At 38.6% G+C, this 18,757-nt stretch overlaps 1 protein-coding gene across 4 annotated transcripts in view; it reads left to right on the top strand.

Moving 5' to 3' along the window:
• The first annotated feature begins 679 nt into the window (after positions 1 to 679).
• Positions 680 to 18,757, top strand: part of LOC114246576 (Salt-inducible kinase 3) — a 45,258-nt gene continuing 27,180 nt past the window's right edge. For 3 of the 4 annotated variants that reach the window (XM_028179159.2, XM_028179160.2, XM_028179161.2), the window contains exons 1-2: positions 680 to 959; positions 17,103 to 17,219. In XM_028179159.2, the coding sequence (XP_028034960.2) occupies positions 810 to 959; positions 17,103 to 17,219 (267 nt within the window). In that variant the 5' untranslated portion in view covers positions 680 to 809. The remainder of the gene's footprint in view (positions 960 to 17,102; positions 17,220 to 18,757) is intronic. The other variant, XM_028179162.2, reaches the window with a different exon arrangement.

Below are 18,757 nucleotides of genomic sequence, written 5' to 3' on the forward strand. Positions count from 1 at the left end.
ATAGATAAAAAATGTACTTAGTTATCATTCAGATAACATTTTTCGGAATTTAAAATTTAAATTTTTATTTGGAATCAAGATTTTAATATTTTTACATATCCTTGATCGATTATGCTGTTGACATTATTGTTAAATTCATGGACGACAGACACATTTTGATTACAAACAAAATTGTTTCGATAATTTTAAGAACACATTGTTAGAGTTGAAACAAAGAGAAATTCTAGTCTTCCTCCCTCAAAACGCGTACTTGGTTATTGTTAAAATCGATATATCTTGCTGACGTAATTACCCCCTCGCCGTCTGGGTTTGAATTTGCCGCGTGTGACGTCAGAGGATCTCGCTGACGTCACTGAGCCCACTGCCTAACGAAGACTACAATATATCTACCTCGCTTGAACCCATCAGAAATGAATGAGGACGAGCGAGAGAGAAACAATCGCGTAATGGTTGTGAATCGCGGTTCTCTTTTTCACTTACAAGTGATGTTCAATTGAATCCAAACGTATTGATAAGAAAATTACTGATAAGCATTCTGTCAAGTTCAGTTTGAAGCTGTGAGTGTCAACATAAAAAACATCTAAAGATTATGCTAAGATATAAAGACCGAGCAAGTTTCAGAATGGAATTTCGCCAATTATTTATTCATGGTTGTTAATGAAATATCGCGGGGTGAAGTTGCAAGTCCCGCGGCGGATGACGTGAGTGATACTAGCGCCGCGGCGACAAGCAGCTCGAATTAGCGCCAGTGAACGAAAACTCCTCGACGGGTCGTGAGCGCGAGCGGGTTTTACGCGTTTTTCGCGAAAATGGCCTGCAATATCAGCCCTATACACAAAAGCAAGCATTTCCCAATAGACCAGCTCGTGTGTGTCGGTAACTATGAACTTGAAAAGACTATAGGAACTGGTAACTTCGCCGTCGTAAAACTGGCTACACATGTTATTACTAAAAGTAAGGTGCGTACCTACTATCGTTCCGATGTGAAATACAGTGGTTTTTGTGTTTTATTCACTTATTATCTTATTACGAAGTGATTATATATGTGTATGGCGTCTTTATGTGTTCGTGTATATGTTAATCGTGTTGTGATGTCTTGGTTATTTTCCATTGCGAGATTCGAAAACTTTGGTCAGGTTTGCCAAACATTGCACTATAACTTGTTTATAGCAAGTACATCTGATGTACGAGGGGCGAGAACGTGTTTTAAAAAAAACATTGAAAACCTTAACCAGTTTCATAGTACCTTGTTTACATTCTTAATTCGAACATTACTTGCCTATTTTATTTAGGCGGCTTATTCGTAAGTTTTCAAACTCGAGTATCCAAATCGAAATCGGAATACTTTTAAACTATACTTTACAATTTATGGTTCATTCTGCACATTTTTTTCATAGCCAAAATATTTATGCAAGTATGACTTTTTTTCTACGCATCAAATATTTTTCGCCGTAATTATTTTCAATTGACAAAAATCGCTCCATTGTTGTTGGTCAATTACGGCCCTCTTGTGTTTATTGGCTTGCACGAAGTTTATCTTGCGAGACTATTAAGTGTTTACTTCCTATAATAAAAATAATGGCGAACTCGTTCGCTTAAGGATACATAGCGGAGAATCACGAAAAAAAATTGGTCAAAATAATTTGTTTACCAAATCAATTTAAATGATTTTCATAATTCGAATAACGCATTTATTTGAATATACAAATACTTCGAGAATAATTTAAACGTGATTAACATTTGAAGTAGATCTGTGAATTCTACACAGTGCTTTTTGGAAACAGAAAATTTGGTTTTGCCCGCTTTGAAATAGACACTACTAGAAAAACACTTCAATTAATAAGTAAAATAAAAATATTAAAGCAAAAACGGTTTTTTTCTTCAAAACTATTAATTTTTATGGCAATATTATGGCTTTTATACGCTATACATGAGTCAAACATAAAATAATGATTTAAAAGACACAGATACAGCTGCCCATTTAAATAAAGAAAATTTTATCGACCAACGTGAAACCAAGTCAAAAGGCAAACAAAGACTTCAAACACCAACATTATAAAATAAGTAAATAAACAATCTACTCCCTCTTTCACAGTCTTCTCACTACTAATTATGAACTCTCAATACATTTGGCTGAGCTGGACATTGAAAAAAGATTCCAGAAAAGATTATTGGAAGTACTAATTTAGCAGGAAAATTAAATTAAAATTAATGTCAATAGCAAAGTGTAATAGTTAATATACAGTCTTCCCCCTAATGAAATATATGTTAATTACTTATCATATTCAAAAACATTTATTTGAACTTGGATGTAACATACTCATGTCAAAATTTTAAGTTACAAAAAGAGCAACAGTTTAAAAGAACCAGTTAAGTTAGTCTGTTTATTTTAAAAAAACTGTTGAAAGAGGAGAAACCTTTTTTTTATAATTTACAATATTTAAAACGATCCTAACAAGAATAATGTTATAAAACTTAATAGTTTAACAATAATAGATAAATAAATTAAAATAAATTGATAAAACAATTTGAGAGATCTTCTCAATAGATAGTCATTCCTGCCTATTTGGGCTGAGAAAAACGGTCCTATTGGAAGGGTGGGACGGTAATACAGTTGAGACTTTGACTTTACTTCTTAATGTGGATGGTGACATTCACCATGTTACCTATGGATCCCAGCAAATTTCCAACATTAGACGGGCCGCATGTTTGATATGGCAATTGATTGATATGACAAAAATTACATTAATCTGATTTAAATGAGATTTTTGAAAATTTAAATCACATTGTAGTCCTAGGGTACCGTGATTGCTGGTACAGAAAGCCCTCACAAGTTGTCTTCACGTTACCCTGTCTTGAGCTTGCTCCTTAACATTGATCCAGGTCAGGCTGGCAGTTCTGGTCTCTCTCTCTCTCGCTCTATGGTGAGAGCATATTAAATCATACATGAGTTTAATTCTCGTAGAATACGTAGATTCAGGTTTCAATAAGGACAGTTAAGTTAAAGATGCCAGAGACATTGGCATGATCAAAGGCATTAATTGAATCATACATTGTCTTAAAATGTACATCTTTTAATTTGTAACTAATTCTGTAGTAAATTTAGGATTTGTTAAAGTGTACTTTGAAAAAGAACAAGCAAAACCATTGTCACAGTTCTTGTAACAAAGTACAAAAACAACTGCAGTATACTCTTAAATTATTATTTTTTAAATGTAGAATGCATATTAGTTTCGGCATAAAATATTTATAAATATCACTATTTTAAAAGAACATAACGTATATCTTCTGTCGTACGAAAGATTTTTTTTATTACTGAGATAGGTGGACGAGCTCACAGCCCACCTGGTGTTAAGTGGTTACTGGAGTCCATAGACATCTACAACGTAAATGCGCCACCCACCTTGAGATATAAGTTCTAAGGTCTCAAGTATAGTTACAACGGCTGCCCAATCCTTCAAACCGAAACGCATTACTGCTTCACGGCAGAAATAGGCAGGGTGGTGGTACCTACCCTTGCGGAATCACAAGAGGTCCTACCACTAGTAATAAATTATTACGATTACCCTTGCTAAGCGCCTAGATTGCCTGGCTTTGCCTTCATCTGTTTGTTAATGTATGTTTTAGTCTTTTGGGTCTCTTAGGAATAGATTCATTCTCGGTATCTTCGGATTCGTCTTTCCCAGAGTCTACTTCCGGTGCCTTAGTGACAGATATCAACATAATTACTTTTGTGCGCCGCGTAGGGCACCGGTGACCTATAGGGCAGTCAAAGCTTGAAAACATTTAAGTGGCGTTTATAATACAAACTTAATAAGATACTAGCTGTACCCGTCCGCTTCGCTGGGCATTTAAAATTAACATTATTATTTCTCACCCCAACAAAGATTCTCATCATTAACATCCCCGCAATTGGTGTAGGGAGTCCAACACTCACATAAATATTAGCCTACCCATTAAGTACATGTATTTTCTACATGGATACCAAGTTTCAAGTCAATCAGATGCATGGTTCAGTAGTTATAACGAAATATCTGTAAAAACTGCTGTAGATTTATATATTAGTATAGATGGAAGGATAAAAACATCTTGTTGAAAACCAAGAGCAATCATGTACGCAATTTAGTGTTCTCCGTATTCCTATACGGCGCAGAGACCTAGATCCTGAAGAAAGCTAATCGCGACCGTATTGATGCATTTGAGATGTGGTGCCGGCGAAACGTGCTAGGGATTCCCTGGACAGCACGTTACACCAACGTGTCGATCCTCCAAGAACTCCAGTTTTTTTATTTATTTTTTTATTGCTTAGATGGGTGGACGAGGTCACAGCCCACCTGGTGTTAAGTGGTTACTGGAGCCCATAGACATCCACAACGTAAATGCGCCACCCATCTTGAGATACAAGTTCTAAGGTCTCAAGTATAGTTACAACGGCTGCCCCACCCTTCAAAAAGAAACGCATTATTGCTTCACGGCAGAAATAGGCAGGGTGGTGGTACCCACCCGCGCGGACTCACAAGAGGTCCTACCACCAGTAAAGAATACCATACCAACAATACCACCATACAGATGAAGCTTTTTACCGTCTGTCTGCGTAGAGTTCTGGAATACTTTGGCCACATTGCCAGAAAGGATGATGCCAGTTTGGAGAAGCTAATGGTCACTGGAAAGGTGGATGGAAAAAGACCACAAGGCAGAGACCTGACGCGTTGCACTGACCAGGTCCGCACTACTCTCGATAACACAGTCCAGGATGCTCTACACTCGGCGGCAGATAGTTGCGAGGAGGTGGTCACGACCCTCAGCATTGAGGAAACTGGAAGCCAGGAGGAGGTGATTATAAGTTAGCGGTTTTTATGTCGATGTTTCATAACTTTCTTGTGATAACATCCATAATGATTCTCCTAATTGAACCACCGAGTTACACAGCTGAAGCTTTTTTTTTCTCCTACCTATGCTGATAGCCTTGACAGGCTATATCAGCTTCTCTCACGGGGCTCAAACCGGGTGTGTTCCTAATACTGGCCCTAGAAAGAGCAGTACTTCGCAGAATCTATCACCGAATCGGAAACGCGACCCACTGAGAAGATCCGGCTAGCAACTCAGTGGGCTGTGTCTGTGGATTAATTAACTCGTCGAGTCCTTCGCCGCAAGCTACGGGTTCGGCGAGGACGGTGACCGGTGCTTGTGGTACCTAAAAGCACCGTTAATGAATCGGGAGGATCCGTAATGACGTGTGAGCTGAAGCGCTGAAGGTTTCCGGACCAATGGAGACACTTATTATGTCTGTTATTAAGTCTACGTCAAACGGAAAAAAACCACTATCTTCCCAAATGGAAAAGCATAATTAAATAATTGGAAGAAAAATAAGGCAAACTAAACACGAGCGATTTTCCTTCGTAGTATTTTTCCGTCAATAATTTTCTTTGGTTAACGCCAAACAAATAGAGGACCGACGAAATATTCATCAAAGCCAACCGATACGTGGAGCGTTTGCAAAAACAATATTATTAAAATCGCTTCGTTATATTTCATGGAAGCCAAAAATATTTTTGAAGAAATCATCGAGTGATTTATATATAAACTAGCCGTACTCGCCCGCTTCGCATTTAAAATTAACATTATTATTTATTGTCATTATTATTAGGGAGTCCAACACTCATATAATATAAGCCTATCCATTAAGTACATGTATTTTCTACATGGATACCAAGTTTCAAGTCAATCGGATGCATGGTTCAGTAGTTATAACGGAACATCCGTAAAAACCACTGTAGATTTATATATTAGCATATATATATAATGTATTATTTTATTCACATCAAAATAAAGTTTAGTGCAGTAAAACTATAGGCACAAACTGAGTTGCTCTATAAAGAGAAACAACATTTAAAGCTATTATTGCTTCACCAGTTATTATGTTTTATTATATTTCAATATTGAGATATAAGGTCTCAGTATAGTTACAACGACTGCCTCACCCTTCAAACCGAAACGCATTACTGCTTCACGATAGAAATAGGCAGGGCGGTGGTACCTACCCGTGCGGACTCACAAGAGGTTCTACCACCAGTAAAAGTGAAGTATACGTATTTCATTAGAAAAATTGGTACCCGCCTGCGGGATTCGAACACCGGTGCATCGCTACATACGAATGCACCGGACGTCTTATCCTTTAGGACACGACGACGACGACGATCGTACTATCAGTCAGCTTACCGTCGAGTGCATTATGACCTCGTCTGTCTAACTTAAGCAATGAAAAATTGTTACAATAAAATATTTGTACATTTGCAAAAGTCCTACAAGTCTTTAAACGTGGAAGCCGTGTCAACAATCAACTTTGCAGCACTCGAGAGTTCTGTGTGAGCTTTTGTGCAGCTTCTAAAAGTTTGTGCGTTGACTCGAAATCATATTTGGCTTCACGAAACACGGTTTTCAGGAGGGGAAAATTTAGAAACTTTAGCAGTATTTAAAAAAAAAAGGGTTAGTTTTATATTTCTCGCGTCCCTTAGTTCACTTAACGTTTCCGTGGTCTTTTCCACGGTCCACCACGGTGTTTGGAACCCATATTCCATCTGAATACGTTCTCAAACCCTCAGACATGAGAGCATAGTCTCATCTCTTTGCTATAACAACTATTTATATCAAAACGGACTGCATTTACTCCACTTTTCTGGTGGTAGGACCTCTTGTGAGTCCGCACGGGTACCTACCACCCTGCCTATTCTACCGTGAAGCAGTAATGCGTTTCAGTTTGAAGGGCGGGGCGGCCGTTGTAACTTTATTGAGACATTAGAACTTATATCTCAAGGTGGGTGACACATTTCCGTTGTAGATGTCTATGGGCTCCAGTAACCACTCAACACCAGGTGGGCTGTGAGCTCGTCCACCCATCTAAGCAGTAACAAAAAAAAGTATTCCATCATGTATCCTTCGCTCAGATCACGGAGAAGTTGAATTAGATACGGCCCGTATATCCTAGTCAATAAGCAGTCTGTACTACGCCAGTTTATCTGACCTTTAAGTGTCCACGTGACTAACGATTCTAGGTCGAATCCATGCCGGTAATGATCTGAAAGCACTCGTGTGCCCGACACGTGCGCATTACATCCACGAGGAAACAACTAGTGACGTGGAATGCAAATCGACGCTTGAAAGGCAATCCTGACTAAGCGACAAAAGTATGTAAAATGAGTTAGATACACCATTGGAATCGTCTGATTTTTCTGCGTCATTTAGTATCGGTTTCATCACTCTGTGACGTGTTTTATGTCGCTTAGATATGGTGTGATTTTCATAAAAATGCAGAGTTTTTTCCTACCAAACGACAAAAAAAAGTTATTTTTGAGACATCCTGCAGTTAGGACATTTTAATAATAAGGTATTATTTACTTAGTCAGTTCTTCATGTTTTTAAATTTTCATTTGTTTGTATTTATTTATTTTTACTTGTTATGAAATTTTTCTTTGAAACCAATTAGTAGATTGTACCTATACAAAGTAGTCGTAATTGGTACAGTTATACAATTTAACCTGAAACAAAATGGAATAATATTGAATCTTAGATAGTTTTACTTATTTAACATAATATCCCTTTCCATCCGTAAATATTTTTACATGACAACATTTCTAATAACTACGTCGCCTAGATAATTTTACTTGATTAATTTCAATGGTTACTTTTGGCGCTTAGTTATGTTTACCCGTAAACAAAATCTAATTTTTTGTCGCTAAAGAACTGCGCGAGTTTAAATACGTTGTGTGGGTATGCGCAACTAGTCGCGTACCACGTTTTGGCGGGTTGGTAAAAGGTGACTTTCGTAAGCTGGGCGTCGCTTAGTTGAGTCGTTTGTCACATTATTTTGCATTTTGTTCCCATGAGGGAGATGTGAACCACCAAATAAGGCCAAAGAAACGACTATAGATTCCGTAAAAAGATTTAACAAAAGTTTACAAAGTCGTCGTGGTCTAAAGGATAAGGCGTCCGGTGCATTCGTATGTAGCGATGCAACGATGTTCGAATCCCGCAGTTGGGTACCAATTTTTGGAATGAAATACGTACTTAACAAATGTTCACGATTGACTTCCCCGGTCATCGTTCTCGTCGAACCCGTCGTTCGCGACGAAGGGTTCGGCGAGTAAATTAACCCATAGACACAGCCCACTGAGTTTCTCGCCGGATCTTCTCAGTGGGTCGCGTTTCCGATCCGGTGGTAGATTCTGCGAAGCACTGCTCTTGCTAGGGCCAGTGTTAGCAATATCGTCAGGTTTGAGTCCCGTGAGCTCACCTACTAGTTAAAGTTACGCTGATACATAAGTCGTCGTGGCCTAAGGGATAAGACGTCCGGTGCATTCGTGTTGAGCGATGCACCCGGTGTTCGAATCTCAGGCGGGTACCAATTTTTCTAATGAAATACGTACTCAACAAATGTTCACGATTGATTTCCACGGTGAAGGAATAACATCGTGTAATAAAAATCAAAACCCTCAAAAATTATAATTTGCATAATTACTGGTGGTAGGACCTCTTATGAGTCTGCACGGGTAGGTACCACCACCCTGCCTATTTCTGCCGTGAAGCAGTAATGTGTTTCGGTTTGAATGGTGGGGCAGCCGTTGTAACTATACTTGAGACCTTAGAACTTATATCTCAAGGTGGGTGGCGCATTTACGTTCTAGATGTCTATGGACTCCAGTAACCACTTAGCACCAGGTGGGCTGTGAGGTCACCCACACCTCTAAGCAATAAAAAAAAAAACAGTAATAGCGTGATTTTGTTACAAAAAAATATATCCCTATTGTTTCTTACAATAAATGTTTATTCATAAACGTCTCACTCTTTTGCATGATTTACCATAGTAATTTATTACATTTTAGTTCAATTCTTTACACTTTCTACATGCATAAAAAAATGGAATAGTATTTAGATACATTTACTCGATTTGTTGTGAATTATGGGATCACTTTAGTCCAATATACCCAAAACGAAACTGTAAGCTGTGCGAATTTGTCTAACTTTACATGTTACTGAAAATCTTTCAACGATAGCTCATATTGTTTTACATGTTACTCCAAATCTTTCAATTCTGGCTTAGATAATTTTACTTGTGACGAGAAACCTTTTATATAAAATTCAGATAATTTTACCTGTTTATCAAATTATGGACAATATATATAAGCGACAATAACTGCTATATACACAAATGATAGCAAATAACCTTTAAGTATATTCGATGGGCAAAAAAAAACTATTTATAAGTCTATTAAAATAATTTCAATCCTACAGTTAGATTCGTTAAAATATTTTTTTTTCCAAATTTTTCAACTTTAAATTGCTCTACTGTAAAGTTTACGCATTGTCGCTTAGTCATGTTTGCCTTTCAAGCGTCGAAATGCTAAAATTCATGAACTTGTTAAATTACTTGTGGGACGCTGATTTGCAGGGTTGTTGATGACAATGGGCAGCGGCGATCGCTGAATTTGTTTGTATTGCTTAGACCAGTGGTGCGCGATTAGAAGTCGCGACCCCTGTGGGGGATATTCGAAGGTTTTCTCGCCAATATTTTTAAGTTTTCGTTCGATTTAGTAGTTCAGAACAAACCACTCCCTTCCTATCTAGGGTTCGCCAAGGATTTTCAAAATAGAATTTTCTCTCTACTTAAGGGGGCGCAGTCAAAAAAGTTTGTCTATAATAGTTTATTTAGGGGCGAGACAACCGCTATGAGATATAACTAGACCTCATGCCCAAAGGCATGAGACGATAGCAAGCTATGAGCCAGTCCATCTACAACATACACATTAAATTTAAAAAGATAAATTTATGCATACAAAGTCATATGTAATCTATATAAGTACCTATATTTAACATTATGTGTATTCTATAATACTGAGATGTTATTTTAAGGAAGATTTTTGTTTTGAGTTTGTTCTTTTTTTTTGTTTTGTTGTTGTTGTTTGTTATTCTTTTGTTAATGCACCTACCATGCATTATCTCTGCACCACCCTATGGTCGACTGGAAGAGAATGGCCATGGCATTAAGTCCGCCTGTGTACAAGTTTTGTTTTGTGCATAAAGTATAAAATAAAATAAATAAATCTTTCAAATTAAATGAATGCTATTTTGAAAGTATCGTTCCATTATTACTGGTGGTAGGACTTCTTGTAAGTCCGCACGGATAGGTGCCACCGCCCTGCCTGTTTCTCCCGCCAAGCAGTAATGCGTACCGATTTGAAGGGTGGGGTTGAAACCGTTGTGCTACAGAACTGGGACTTAGAACCCGTTTTTGAAGATGGGTGGCGGCACTTGATGACCCGTAAGCTCGTTAAGAAAAAGCTATAGTCTATGGGTGACATTTACCCCCCCCCACGTCCTCGCTAAGCTCGGTCAGTCAACGACCCACAAGTCGACCTTGTAAAATGGATATAAAAAAAAAAATCAACGTAATTTTCCTGATTTTTTGTCAGACTTCGAACGTTTGTTGTATTTTTTTAAGAAGACAATGCGTAGTGCATTTCTCGTTATGTTTGTATCGTTAATTAAAATAAAGCATTTGTAGACATAAGTGCATAAAGGGATTAAGTACCATTTTTATGATTTTTGAGTTTTTACATTGAACGAAAGTGTAATGAATTTGCCTACAAAGCATATTAGACCTTAAATCTCCGGCTTTAAAGGCTATTGTACGAAAAAGTATAAGCGTATCATATTCCCTTCATCCACTCATATCTTCATTTATTGGTGGTAGATTACGATGGCGGGTAGATACCGCTGTCCCGTCGTATTTCTGCGAAGCAAACATTAGTGCCGGTTTGAAGCGGTCAAGACTTATGTCTTCAGGCGGTCGGCGTTGCTGCCCGGGGACTTCAGTTTGTTACTGAGGAGGTGGACTGTGAACATGCCAACCAGCAATCATTGGATTCGGAGTAGAGTTCATCCATACAACCTGGAGCCATTGCGTTCATCCACAATGCGTTTCCAGAGATCTTTTTTGCCACGTACCGTCCGGCTTTGGAAAGAGTCCCACTCCACTGTGTTTCCCGAGCGCTATAACATGTCCTTCTTCAAATGAAGCTCGTGGAGAGTATTAAGCGGTAGGCAGCGACCTGGCTCCGCCCCTGGCCTTGCTGATGTCCATGAGCGACGGTAACCATTCACCATCAGGTGGACCGTATGCTTCTTCTATGAATTTCTCGTCGGATCTTCACAGTAGGTCACGATTTCGATCCGACGGTAGATTCTGCGAAGCACTGCTCTTGTTAGGGCTAATGTTAGCGAATTCTTTCAGGTTGAGCTTGTGAGCTCACCTGACCGCGCGTTACTGGTATAGCCCCTTAGACTACTAACGAGTTGGTTGGGGAAAAAATAATCTTAGCTCTGACATCCTGACCGATATCAAAAGGGTTATAAATATTTGTTGGTTTGATATTAAAGCGTGTTTTTTGTCGTTGATTGAAAACTGTATTTAATTTGAAAACTGTATTCATAAAATAACACATTAGACTTTAGTTCTATGCCACACTCGCCGGAGTTGTTTGAGGCCAAAGCCTTGTCAAAGGGCGCCGTTAACAAGGTTTCTGTTATACCTTCACATTGTTACGCGCTGGGGGTTCGGGATAAATAAAATTCCACCAAAGTACAACTAAAACAATACTTAGAACACTTCAAACACTTCTAACACTTTAAAGTTCTCGATTCGCTTCTTCCGCTTCGCTTCAAGTAATCCGTTCGCTGTTTCGCTTCGAGTAGTTCCGATTACTGACTGACCGCGTGCCATCTCTGCAACGCTTTTATAGTCGATACGACATCCCTAGATTTAGCGAGGATATTCCACACAAGTCGATTATTGTCTTCCGCTATCTGACAATAGATGGCGTTGTACTACTCGAGCTTTCTAGATGCTGCTAGATCCTTCAATATTCGTTCGACTATTTAGAGATAGATGGCGTTACTCTTACCGGCGTAAGAATATTAGTATATATGAGAGCTAGAATACATAACACACAGAAAACTAATTAAATTGAAGACGGTCATTACATTTTGTGTAACTATTTATTAACTTTTCAAATACCATTGTGTTTTCCGCGCGCTATGACATGTCCTACAAACGAGGCTTGTAGCGAGTACTTAGCGGTAGGCAGCGGCTTGGCTCTGAGCTGGCATTGCTGAGGTCCATGGGCGACTGTAACCACTCATGCCGTGAACTTTGTGGCGATTAGCCAACATACAACGCAAGATATTTGACAGATACCTGAATCTCGCTTACGACATTTTCAAGATAAGCTTGCATAATACAAGTTCCGACCAACAATATTCGGAGCGTCGGTCTACCGAGCAATATCAGCCACTCGGTGGAAGATCGTCGTCTTATGTATAACCTACAGCCGTATGCTAGTATGCCTATAAAGGCAATAAAAAATACAAGTTCATAGTGAATACGGACTGTCGCTTGGCTGGGGTAGTGGCGGTAACCATTTATCATCACGCGTTTTACTGGCTCGTCTTCGGAAACTTGAGGAGTCGTCCATGCACCAAATTCTGCAAGGTTGTTGAAGGGTCTTGTGATTATGAAAGCCACTAAAAAGCGAAAGTTGTTATTACCTTAAAATAATATTAATCAAATTTCTGGTTTAATGCCGGGTTGACTTCCTAGTACAGAAAGCGGTTATTCGTGAGGCGCCGCTATGTCAGAGCTTAGGGTTCGACTGAGGAGGTTAGGACGTGAAAGTTACTACATTACAACGCCTAATCAGCCGTTCAAACCGGAACGCATTACTGCTTCACGGCAGAACTATGCAGGGCGGTGGTACCTACCCGTGCGGACTTCCAAAACGTCGAACGACCAGTAAAAACTATTAAACATTTTTTTTGTGATTGAATGATTACTGGTGGCCTGGAGGCCTTTCCAGTTTCACCAGGACAGGTGGGCGAGCAAAGGCTCAGCCAGGAGAGATGGGATTTACTAACAACTGCTCGAGCGCCTCCGAAGGAGCAGTTGCTTCGCGAATGAATCTACTACCGGATCGGAATCGCGACCCGCTGAGAAGATCCGGCGAGAAACTCAGCGGGCTGATGCATGGATTAGGTTGCACGTCGTCCTCTTTGTCGAATTCGACGAGTACGGTTACCGGTGCTATGAAACCACTAATTCCGACCGAACATAACGTGATTGCAAACAACCACCATTGATTTCAGCCGACACCGGAGACGATGACAATGAATTTAGGCTTTAATCAATACTAGATCGTACCAGATATTTCTAATACTATCCTACAAAGTAACAGTTTAATTACGAGTCATCTGTGTTTTGAATAGGCATGTTTTTAACCTTCAAAGACTTCAAAAAAGGAGGAGGTTCTCAATGCGACGATTTTTTTTTCAATATTTGTTACTTCATAACTTTTGACTGGGTGAATCGATTTTGATGATTCTTTATTTATTAGAAAGCTGACGCTTCCCGTGTGGTCCCATTTCAGTGTTCCAGTTCTGATAATGGCATCCATGAAAAAACCATATAAGTCTTAAATTTGCATTAAGTACGTGCGCGACAAATAGATGAATAACTCAATAACTCAATATCACGCCAACCGATTTCGATGATTATTGTTTTTAGTGTATATTAATTTGTTTTGAATATATATTTTTTCTATTTGAAGTCGGTTTTTGTTAAAGCACGTCTATTTACAATTATTTATCTAACATGTTAATCAAAGTGTCTTTATTCAACATTAATTATACATTTTTTCTAAGGGATTAAATCACGTAATACGGGGAGAAAATGTGGATCTACTAAAGAAATATTTGTAAAGACCATACGCAATTGAGGTCGCGGGAGCTTTCAAAGAGAAATGAGTTCAAGGCGAGCTTTTGGACCTTGAGCTTACTTACAAGCAAGGTTTCGGTTGAAAAAAAAGATTCTCATTTATTTATGACCCGCGCGTTTTGTGATATACATAGTATTATATTGCATTGAAATCTTTGATTGCATTCTGTTCTAAAATCCTTCGTTGATTACTTTAGTTTCTGTCCACATCGTCCGTAGATCTACATACCTAAAAGGCCACGACGACTTCTTTTTCTTTTCTTCTTTATCCTTTAGGATAAGACGTCCGGTGCATTCGTATGTAGTATAAACGGATCCTCAGGGTGGCGGCGACAATTGAGACAATTTACATCCACACGAAATATTATATTCTCTTTAGTACACGTTACGGTGGGTAGAATACGAATGCAATCGAGATATGCTAACCGCCGGTATTTATACAATCATCTTGACCTATTTAAATACAAACTTAGTAGGTAATATTAAACATTGTTCATCTTAATTATTCTGCTGATTATTTACGTACAATTATTATTTAATAATATCGAATTATGTAACATAAATAGCATTAAGGCTTATTGCGCCGTAAGGTATATTGCGCCGGAAGCTGTCAAGCGGAAGGCGCCAATAAAATATTATAAGTATAAAGAAATATGAATGAACTATTTACTTGATTATGAAATTACTAATTATATTATAAGACAATAATAAGTTCTATATATTTCCTAAGTTCGTAAATAATTAATTATGTGAGGCCGGAAGTGTTGCTCGATAACAGTAGCGATGCACCGGTGTTCGAATTCCGCAGGCGGGTACCAATTTTTCTAATGAAATACGTAGGTACTTAAGAAATCTTCACGATTGACTTGCACGGTGAAGGAATAACATAACGTGCAATAAAAATCACAAAATTATAATTTGCGTAATTACTGCTGGTGAGACGTCTTGTGAGTCCGCGCCGGTAGGTACCACCGCTCTGCCTATCTCTGCCGTGAAACAGTAATGCGTTTCGGTTTAAAGGGTGGGGCAGCCGTTGTAACTATACTGAGACCTTAGAACTTATATCTCAAGGTGGGTGGCGCATTTACGTTGTAGATGTCTATGGGCTCCAGTAACCACTTAACGCCAGGTGGGCTGTGGGCTGACCACCAGTAAAACGGTTACGAAAGATACGTTCCTACAAAGGCCTGTGTAGTGCGAAACCATGTTATATGAAACTAGAAGCCAGTACAAAAAGTAGAGTAATTTTTCTAAATGAAACATCTCATATGCTTGTATGTATTTTTTACCTATTACACATAAAAAATAAACAATAAAATTTCTCTTATTCCCATATATTGTGTGTTCATAGTGCATATTGTAATTATCTAAATAATATTAAAGAAAAATCTCGTCATCGCGTTGTATACCGTGTTATAAGACGGGTTACCTTTATGTATACACAAATGCGCATCGACATATTGTTTTATTGATTTTACAATATCACACGCACACAACAATTGCAACAATGTTGTGTTACGTGTTATCAGATAAGGATAAAGTGATTGAAAACGAATTGATAAGGCAGTGTTTGTGTTTATTGAGGAGAGAGAGTTAGTTTCGCGACAATACATCCTATATAATTGGCTAGCTTCTTCCCGCGCTTTCTTTAGCCTTTTACGGCGATAGGACCTCTTGTGAGCCCGCACGGGTAGGTACCACCACCCTGCCTGTTTCTGCCGTGAAGCAGTAATGCGTTTCGGTTTGAAGGGTGGGGCAGCCGTTGTAACTATACTGAGACGTTAGAACTCAAATCTCAAGGTGGATGGCGGCGTTTACTTTGTAGAGGTCTATGGGCTCCAGTAGGCACTTAACACCAGGTGGGCTGTGAGATCGTCCACCCATCTAAGCAATAAAAAAAATGTGGTTCCCATCAAATCTCTTTGTTTTTTTTTTCCTACCTAAGTTGGTAGCCTTAAAGGCTAAGCCAGTGAGGACATCAATTAAATTGGGCACGGAACAGTAATTTAAGAGCCTAAAATATCCAATATTATATGCCCTTATTTGGTGCTAATATATCGTCTTCTCGCATTAAAACTGTATAATCTTAAAACATGCTAATTTTACAGGAGAGTGTTTTAAAGGTTTAACATGTATTGTGATATTTTTAATATTAATCATCTTGGCAATATTTATTTTTTATTTTTTACCAGTTACAGTATCTGTCTTTTAAAGTAAGATATAATAATGTATTAATTTTGTTAATAGTAGTCGAAATATAGGTAAACTCAAAAAAAAAACTAAAACTAAATTACGCTTTTTTGACGGTATTTATGAGAAAAATACTAGTGATACTACCAAATGATTCCGCATATTAACTTAATTTCGAATATTTTTGGAAATTGTACTTTTAATGCGAAAAACCGATATATACATTGAAGTCGTTGGAAGACCAGCATGCTGCATATAATTGGTCATGGGCATAATAATAATAACAATAACTGGGAACCAATCACGCACGTTCGCCCGGCCCCAAATTAGGATTGCCTGTGTTATGGGTACCAGACATTAACATACATACTTATATATGTTTAAATATAGACATATGTAGATTATACATATGTACCTAGATTATAAACATCCAGATAACGCAAACGAACCAGTTTTTCATACGAATGTTTGCTGTATCCCGGTCCAAACCTCCTACGAGGTTCCCGCGGCTAGGTGGCGTGCGAGGTATTGACGGTCTGCAGATGTTGGGAGCAGACCGCGGGCCCAAGGACGTTTTAGAGCCCTACCGAACTAAACAATTCCCCTGCACTCTTACATCCGACTTCCGATCTCCGTCCGGGGTCAGAACCCGGTCACAGAGTAGAGGGGCCGCCCAGACCGATAAGTATGGCACCAACAAGTCAGCCAGGGCCACCCAGACCGATAAGTACTGCACCAAAAAGTCGTCCGTGACCTCAAAATGTACCCCCTACCTCCCACCTACAATGATGTTTTTTTTTTCTGAGATGGGTGTTCGAGCTCACAGCCCCACCTTGTTTTAAGTGGTTACTGGAGCCCATAGACATCTACGACGTAAATGCGCCACCCACCCAGAGATATAAGTTCTAAGGTCTCAGTATAGTTACAACGGCTGCCCCGCCCTTCAAACCGAAATGCATTAATGCTTCACGGCAGGAATAGGCAGGCGGTACCCACCCGCGCGGAGTCACAAGAGGTCCTACCACCAGTGGCTGGACCACCTACTTAGTGATTAGTCTTGGTGATTAATCAATTTTAATTCGTCTTACAGGTCGCTATAAAAATAATTGATAAATCAAGATTAGATGAAGACAATTTGAAGAAGACATTCCGGGAAATAGCAATAATGAAGAGACTGAGTCATCCGCACATAGTTAGGTTATACCAGGTGAATATATTTGTCTTTTTATTTTAAACTGACCCGTCAGACTTCGTAGTGCCTCAATCGATAAATAAAAGACCTAAACTTTTATATAGAATAAACTTAAAACAAACAAAAGGAATCCGTCCGACGGGGGACACGTCAAAGGGAAAACAAAATTGTTATTTTTATTTAATTCCGAGAATTTTCATATTTTTATACCTTTTAAACCTTCTCTGGACTTCCACAAATAATTCAAGACCAAAATTAGCCAAATCGGTCAAGCCGTTTTCATGTTATGTCGTGACAACGGAAAACGGGTTTCATTTATATATATATATAGACTAGCTGACCCGGCAAACTTCGTAGTACCTCAATCGATAAATAAAAGACCTAAGCTTTTGTAGAAAATAAACATAAACAAACAAAAGGAAGATTCCTTGATCTGTCCAGATTTTTTTTATTTTTATTTACCTTTTAAACCTTCTCTGGACTTCTACAAATAATTCAAGACCAAAATTAGCCAAATCGGTCCAGCCGTTCTCGAGTTTTAGCGAGACTAACGAACAGCAATTCATTTTTATATATAGAGACTAGTGGCCCGCTCCGGCTCCGCTCGGGTCTTTAACAACGATATTTGACGTTGTTTTATTTTTTTTTAATAAAAGAACACTTATTGCGGCACAACTATAATAGTTAGACATAATGTCGCGACATTTTTTGTAAATAATAAAGTGTTCTACAAAGTCGTAGTACATTATTTTATTCTATTATCAATAGTTTTCGCAGGGCTCGCGATATAAAGAATATTTTAGGTAATTTTGATACACTTTGGGTTACATTATTAGAGTTGTAGTAAGGATCCTTAATTTTTTTCAAAAAAGATTATAGCCTATGTCACTCGGGAATAGTGTAGTTTCCAACAAAAGCAAAGAATAGTGTAGTTTCGGAGCCTATTCAATACAAACAAACAAACAAATATTTCCTTTTTATAATTATAAATATTAGTATAGATTGTAATTGACATTCGTGGATAAATTTTGGTGTCTGCGTCTAGAGGCCAGACTTCGTAACCTTAATAGAGAGAATGAGGCACGCCTGATGGAGAAAATTGCGAGTGATAATAATATGACCGAGTTCCAAATCCTGCAGGCAGGAATTAAGGTGTTTAACTTTGCCTTTAGTACTGTTTACTGGTGGTAGGGCGTCTTGTGGGCCCACCCGGGTAGGAGCTACCTCTCTGCCGATTTTTACCGTGAAGCAGCAATGCGTTTCGGTTTGAAGGGCGGGGTAGCCGTGGTACTGTAAAACTGAGACTCAGAACTCGTGTCCCGAAATGCTTGTCGCCCGTTACTATAACGTTGTCCATTTATGGTGACCATTTAACACCAGATCGGCCGTGAGCTCGTCCATCCATATAAGCAATAAAAAAGAAGAAAAAAAAACTAAGGATTGACCGATAGAAACTGTCACGCAACGTCACGCCTCTGATCTTCGACTTGCCATAAAAAATCTTTAAACACAATGACGTAAAGTTCAAATCCGATGCATTGTTTACTATAAAT

This window comes from Bombyx mandarina, chromosome 23, assembly GCF_030267445.1.
Source record: "Bombyx mandarina strain Sakado chromosome 23, ASM3026744v2".
Lineage (NCBI taxonomy): Eukaryota > Metazoa > Arthropoda > Insecta > Lepidoptera > Bombycidae > Bombyx > Bombyx mandarina.